The sequence below is a fragment of the Mus pahari genome, chromosome 9 (assembly GCF_900095145.1).
Source record: "Mus pahari chromosome 9, PAHARI_EIJ_v1.1, whole genome shotgun sequence".
NCBI lineage: Eukaryota > Metazoa > Chordata > Mammalia > Rodentia > Muridae > Mus > Mus pahari.
The window spans coordinates 41,951,590-41,958,139 of NC_034598.1; the positions used below are offsets into that span (position 1 = coordinate 41,951,590).

Here is a 6,550-nt window from a genome sequence, read left to right on the forward strand (position 1 = left end):
CATTTCAAATGTTTTCCCCTTTCCAGGTCTCCCCTCCGTAAACTCCTCATCCCCCCCCCCCCCGCCAGCAGAAATCTGTGGTGAGAGGACAGGCTTTGCTCATGTCCTCCATTCCCAGTCCTGTCAGGACAAGATGTTACTATAAGCTTGATGCATGGAGACCCCAAGGGGTGGCCCTCTTCCCTTGAGCGTGGTAGTTGCCTTTGAAACAGGGGCACACGTGTTCTTGTGCCTCCGTGGGACCCACAGTCGTGTGCCTTGCTCTGCTGTCTGATGGGTGACAGAGTCTTGGCACACCGGCAGACTCCCCTAGCCCTGTGTTGTTAGTGCACTGCTGGACTTTGTCCTTGTGACCCTGGTTTCTCTCTGCCCTGCCCCTCAGAGCTCTGCAGTGACGTTCTGGGTCCCCCGCACCCTTGAACTGTCAGTTGGGGCCCAAGGCTTTTCTCTCATTCTGTGTCCTTGGAAGGTAAGATGTCATCGTTTTGACTCTTAGAATCGTTGACGTCTTTTTCTTCCCTTACGTAAATGCAGGTCTGTGATGCTGGACCGAGCTGAGAACCTGCTTCACGACCACTATGGAGGCCGGGAGTACTGGGATGTGAGTACCTCACAGCGGGCCCTCTGCATGTGCTCATGGTTGGAAACTTTTTTTTTTAATTTATTTATTATATGTAAGTGCACTGTAGCTGTCTTCAGACACTCCAGAAGAGGGCGTCAGATCTTGTTAAGGATGGTTGTGAGCCACCATGTGGATTTGAACTCTGCACCTTTGGAAGAGCAGTCGGGTGCTCTTACCCGCTGAGCCATCTCACCAGCCCCATGGTTGGAAACTTAACAGTCAGTAACAGCTTTCAGCCTCCATGACTGAAACTGTAGGCAGTGCCCAGTGGTTTGCCCCGCCCCGCAGGGAGCTGTCCGCTCTCGCCTCAGGACCCACCGCTGCCTTATGATGCTGTGTTCCTGAAACATAGTGGTCTCCCCTTGCCTGCCCTCGCCACATCTGTAGGTGGCTGGGATGCTTCTCCTATGGGCTGGGGAAGGGGACATTTTGTGCAGCGAGTCCTAATGCCATGAACCATTTCTGCCTGGAGGGGAGCGGGTAGCTTGCGTGATTCTGCAGACACTGGCCTAACCTGGCAGGCGTGCCAGGAGCAATAGCTCCGTTTGCAAAGCATTTGGTCTGTAACAGAGACACGGTCATCCAGTTCAGTTTAGTTTAGAAAAAAACGGAGCCTGAATCTAGCAGAATGTGAAGCTCCTAGCTTCTGTTCTAGGGCAGACACTGAGGTGATGAGGTCACATGACGTTGCTGGCCTGGCTCTGGGGCTGACTGGGGTGGCCCTACATGGGCCTTTCTCGATCTCCGGGTGACACCACTGCTGGCTGAGTGGCAAGGAATTAACTAGAGGTCCCTGTAGCCAGCCATGGTGTGGGAAGCAGGAGTCACCAAGGACCTGGTCGGTGGTGCCTGCGGAAAGGCGGGGCAGATGGTAGACAGTGAAGCTGTGACAGCACACCCATCCCAAGGCCCGGTGACACTCAGCTCAGCCCTGTCCGTGCAGACCCGGCGTAGCATGGTGTTTGCAAAGCACTTGCGGGCCGTGGGAGACGAGTTCAGGAGCCAGCACCTCAACTCGACGGATGCCGCTGATAAGATGGCCCCGGAGGAAGACTGGACGAAGATGAAGGTAGCCACGCTGCTCTTGCCCGAGAAGGAACTAGGGACGGGGCTCCTCCCTTAAGCTAGCATGTCTGACCTGTGAGTGACACTCATTATCTGACCTGCAAGAGGGCTGGTGTTGGGGTAGGGTGGGGAGGTGGGATGCTGAGTTAGGGTTGTGACTTGGTTTTTTTTTTTTTTTGTAAGTTTTGAGATTCTGTCCAGCATGGTGTGCATGCCCAGGACCCCGGTCTTCAGAGGTGGGAGCAGGAAGGTTGTGGGATCCAGGCTAGCCTAGGCTATGGAGGGGAACCCTGTTTCAGGAAATACAGTCATGAGAGAGAGGAAGGGAAAGAAGGAGCGGGGGAACCCCAAAGCAGAAGTAGGCAATGAAAGATGAGTCCGGCAGAGAGGAAGCAGGCCAGCCCATCTGCCTCAGAGCTCCTTCAGGCCTTTGGTCGTGCATTGTCCTCTCCTGACCGTGTGTGTACTTCCTCCTCGAAGCTGGGTTTCCCGCGTTGTCTTCCCCATGGGCTGCCTGAGCACCGTGGGCACCTCCCCTGTGATGCTATGACGCTGCCTGTTAGACTCCACCGTGTCTGCTCTGTGGGCAGTCCGGACTGGTTCCGGGCGCTGTGGTTTAGGTTGTTTAGATGCTCCTACCTGGAGTGTATTAAATAGCTTTCCCTTTTCTTTTTCCTAGTGATCAAATTCTGATTCCTATTTTGCCCCGATAAAGTATTTTTGACGATCGATTACTTCATGGCCTTCTTGACAAGACATGTTTCCCCCAGGAAGTTCTATGTGAGACTCAGTCAGGCCTGGAGGGGTGCTTTAGAGAGCACGTTCGTCCCGCTACATTTCAGGGTACCCAGGTGAACTCTGTTCATCATCTTTCCAACACTTGTATGTCTTTTGTAGGTTAAACTTGGTTCAGCACTAGGCGGCCCCTACCTCGGAGTCCACCTGAGAAGGAAGGACTTCATCTGGGGCCACAGGGAGGATGTGCCCAGCCTGGAGGGTGCCGTGAAGAAGATCCGCAGCCTCATGAAGACTCATCAGCTGGACAAGGTGTTCGTGGCCACAGACGCCATCAGGAAGGGTAGGCAGCCCTACGCCCAGACTCAGTCAGGTCTCTCACCCCCGGCCGATTGCTGAGCAGGAGACGGCCTTCCTCATGACCCGCCACAGCGAGCCTGTCCATTCTGGAAGGTCAGCAGCCTCTCCTTTGCCTCCCAGAACAGGAAGAACTGAGGAAGCTGCTGCCGGAAATGGTGAGGTTTGAGCCCACGTGGGAGGAGCTGGAGCTGTACAAGGATGGAGGCGTCGCCATCATCGATCAGTGGATCTGTGCTCATGCCAGGTGCCTGGGTCCACACTGCTCTCAGAGGTTCCCGTTGCCCCAGTACTCAGCAGCCGGGCCAGGTGGTTGTGGCTGTCCACCCTCTCTGTCTCTGCCCCCGTTTAGAAAGCTCCATTGCTTTCTGAACAGCCAGCCAGCCCAGTGTTTCCTTGGGCTGCTGGGAACTGTGGGTCTAGACCCTTCAGGTCTTGGGCACACACGTCCTCTGTGCTGTACGCCGAGACCTCTGCGTCGTCCATCTGAGAGAGGTGAACTGCCCAGGCTGCTTGGCCTCCCTGGTGTGTTTGTGCTGCTGAAGTCACCCCGGGCTGCCTGGGGCCAGAGGCCTCTGTGTCACTGCTCCAGCAGACCAGGCGCTGGCCTTATTCCACTCTTCTGTGCATCAGCTGTAGGAGCCTCGGGGTGGGCTCAGGTTGGGATGTTGTGAGTAGAATGGGAAACACGGCAGAAGGTGCACCTTCCCCATAGTTCCAGGTGCCGAGGTGCCAGCGTATGGGCATTTAGGGCTAAAAGGCTAGTGTGTGCCTGCCTTGCCCGCTGCTTTTCTGCTGTGCTCTGGCCTCCAGGGTCCCTGCCGACACTGTCCCAGCACCAGGGGTAGGTAGGTGAGGGCCTCATCCTTGATCTGCATGGGTCTAGCTGCTGTCCCCGTCCAGGCATGGCTTGTTTAGTGCTCATGATGGGGAGAGCCAGGCCATTCTGTCTTTTTTCCCTGTTAGTGCTTTCTCTGGGGAGCTCTGAGCTCGCCCGTTCTCTCTGCCTGGGGTTCTTCCCAGCCTCTGCTAGACACTGCTGTCTCAGGAACTGACTGTAGCTTCAGCTCAGAAAGGACTTAACACAGCTGATTGTAGTTGCTTCTGCCATCAGCACTGCCGATGCTAACGCAGCCCACCCGATGCTAACGCAGCCCACCCTGATGCTAACACAGCCCACTCGATGCCTCCACAGGTGTGGTGAGCCTCAGGCCCCAGAGTTTCAGGATAGTCACATGACATAGCATGCCAGTGTTCCTCTTGAATCAGTTGGCCACTTAAGTGCCATCAGAGGGCCAGGGTATAGGAGGGCTGGCTGCATTGCTGTCACCCCAGGAATCTGAAGGACTTAGCTATGGCAGCATGTGTGTGGATGGTCCCTGCCGTTGTCAGGGTGCCAAGATGGACACAAGTCCTTGGTGTTAGTTGTACAGCCTGCAAGGTCTGCAAGGCACAGTGGCCGCTGAGGTAGGGACTGACCCTTGCAGGTGCCAGTGCTGAGGGCCCCAGAGCCTCTGGCGGGTGGGTGTGACCGCATCCAGTGCTGGTCCCGGGTAACGTCTCTGTCTCGTTGCTCTGCAGGTTTTTTATTGGCACCTCCGTTTCCACATTTTCTTTTCGGATTCATGAAGAGAGAGAGATCCTAGGGTTGGACCCCAAGACAACATACAACCGGTTTTGTGGAGACCAGGAGAAAGCGTGCGAGCAGCCCACGCACTGGAAGATTGCATACTGAGGGCCCCTTATCCACCGCCTGCCAGTCACTCGGTCACAGGGTCCCAGAGGAAGCCCCCACATGGGTGGCAACACATCTAGAGCCCATGTTCTCACGTGTCCATGGGCCGACATCTACCTGTGTCTAGGCTCTGCCACCTTCAGGATTCACAACTGTGTCTTCTCTCAGGACCTGAGAACCCACATCCCCATCATAGATGTCACATGTGTGTCCCCATCACAGATGTCACATGTGTGCTAGTTCAGAAATGGAAGAACATTTGTCAGCTCCGACACAGGCCTCTCAGCCACCTTCCTGAGCAAGTTGAGCATGGCCAGCGTGTGGCAGCTGCCTCAGGTGTGGGTGCGGGCTCCTGAGGTGTTGGGGTGACTCTGATGCCCTCAGGTGTGGGTGCGGGCTCCTGAGGTGTTGGGGTGACTCTGATGCCCTCAGGTGTGGGTGCGGGCTCCTGAGGTGTTGGAGTGACCAACGACGATGACGACGACTGAGATCACTTCACACATGGCCAGCGTGAGCCGACACCAGGCCTTGCCTCAGCCTCCACCTGTGTGGGACCCCCACTAATTTCCTCCTGGGGGGAACGACTCAGGCACTGTTGTCATCAGAGTGACAGCCCTAGAGCCTTGCCAGTGACTTCCTCGCCTCACATGGACCCCCAGGCTCACACTGCACATGCTGAGAAATAGAATTGAGAAGTAACAGAAATGGCCTTCAAAAGGCCACACCTTAGACACTCCCCTGCTTTATGAAACCCTTCTCTGGGCCTCATGCTGCACCGCAGGAGGCAGAGTCAGCACCGCTGTTGCCAGGGCACCCCCAGGCACCCCTCCCAGTGCTGTGCACTGAGCAGCCCCCACTCAGCTACTGCCCAGGTCTCCGTCCCAAGCACCAAGGTAGACCCTGAGCACAGACAGGGCCCTGTGGCCCACTCAGCTGACCAGCTAGAATCACGTATTTATTTTCCATTTGTACATCCAAGCGTATTAATAAAATACTTTTTCAAGAAAGCTTCAGTCCTAGAAACGGTGTCTTTTTAAGTACTTTTGTTTTCTTAGGTCAGGAGCTGTATCCGATATGTAGACATCTGCAGCCGTGCCTTTTGGGAGGATGAGGAGTGCGCCACCTGGCGTGGACCCTTGTTGAGTCCGCAGAAGGCAGACCAGCCAGGTGTGACAAGACAGTGGTATGTCCTGGAGCTTGGGGTTTGGTTCTGTTTGTGGGGACCAGCATGTCCTTGTCACTGTCTACCACAATGTGGCCCTCTGTTGGGCTGTCTGTTAGGGGAAGGCATTCTCCAGCTACAGGAAATCTGGAAATCCCATCTCCAAGGAGATGGCAGTAAACATGCTGTTTATGCTTTGTACAGGAGTGGCTGGTCCATCCGACGGCAACACTGGTGGATGCAACAAGTTAGGAAGAGCACTTAGTGCAGGGACAGAACCTCCCACTCTAGAGTGGCAGCCGGTGCCAAGAACCAAGGTTCACAAGCTGGGGCAATGGAGCAATGTGCTGGGCCAGCTCATCTGAGAGGATGGCATGAGAGCCATGTAGCAAGGGTCTATGCCAACATGCTATGTGGCCATTGATGAAGAGCAGCTCAGAGGTTTTTGTCCCCATGGCCCACATGAAACAGGTGGTTCAATGACGTAAGCAAAGAAATGAAATCGGTCAGTCTTTGAGGCAGGGGATATGGAGCAGCGCCTGGTGCCGTGGGCAGCAGCTTCTCCAGGCAAAGCTGGGCAGCCTTGTGAAGTCTTGAACCAGTCTACAGTTGCCACGATAGCCATCTGTCACAAGGAATATCAGTGAGCCTGCAGCACAGTTCCATACAACATTGGGTTGCAGTTCACCGTGAACAGAGAGAGACAACTCTAAAACAAATTCAACAGGAGATCCCAGAGCCAGCTCGGTCCAGGAGAGCCCAGGAACCAGAAGTCCACGGCGGGGAGCAGTTCCAGCTATTTAGAAGGAGGATGGGGTCATTTGGGTCAGGATTGTTTTACTGTGCCTGGGGATACTGACGGGTGTGACTTGCA

At 55.2% G+C, this 6,550-nt stretch overlaps 1 protein-coding gene across 3 annotated transcripts in view; it reads left to right on the forward strand.

The window, feature by feature from the left end:
• Pofut2 (protein O-fucosyltransferase 2) overlaps positions 1-5,533 on the forward strand; it is a 10,914-nt gene extending 5,381 nt beyond the window's left edge. The window contains exons 5-10 of one of the 3 annotated variants that reach the window (XR_003844528.1): positions 535-601; positions 1,566-1,691; positions 2,585-2,765; positions 2,903-3,026; positions 4,361-4,919; positions 4,968-5,533. Coding sequence is in view for 1 of the 3 variants with exons in the window: in XM_021205084.2 (XP_021060743.1) it covers positions 535-601; positions 1,566-1,691; positions 2,585-2,765; positions 2,903-3,026; positions 4,361-4,514 (652 nt within the window). In the remaining 2 variants the exon portion in view is untranslated. Of the gene's footprint in view, positions 1-534; positions 602-1,565; positions 1,692-2,584; positions 2,766-2,902; positions 3,027-4,360 lie in introns of all 3 variants that reach the window. The other 2 variants (XR_003844527.1, XM_021205084.2) reach the window with 2 other exon arrangements.
• Positions 5,534-6,550: the final 1,017 nt, after the last annotated feature.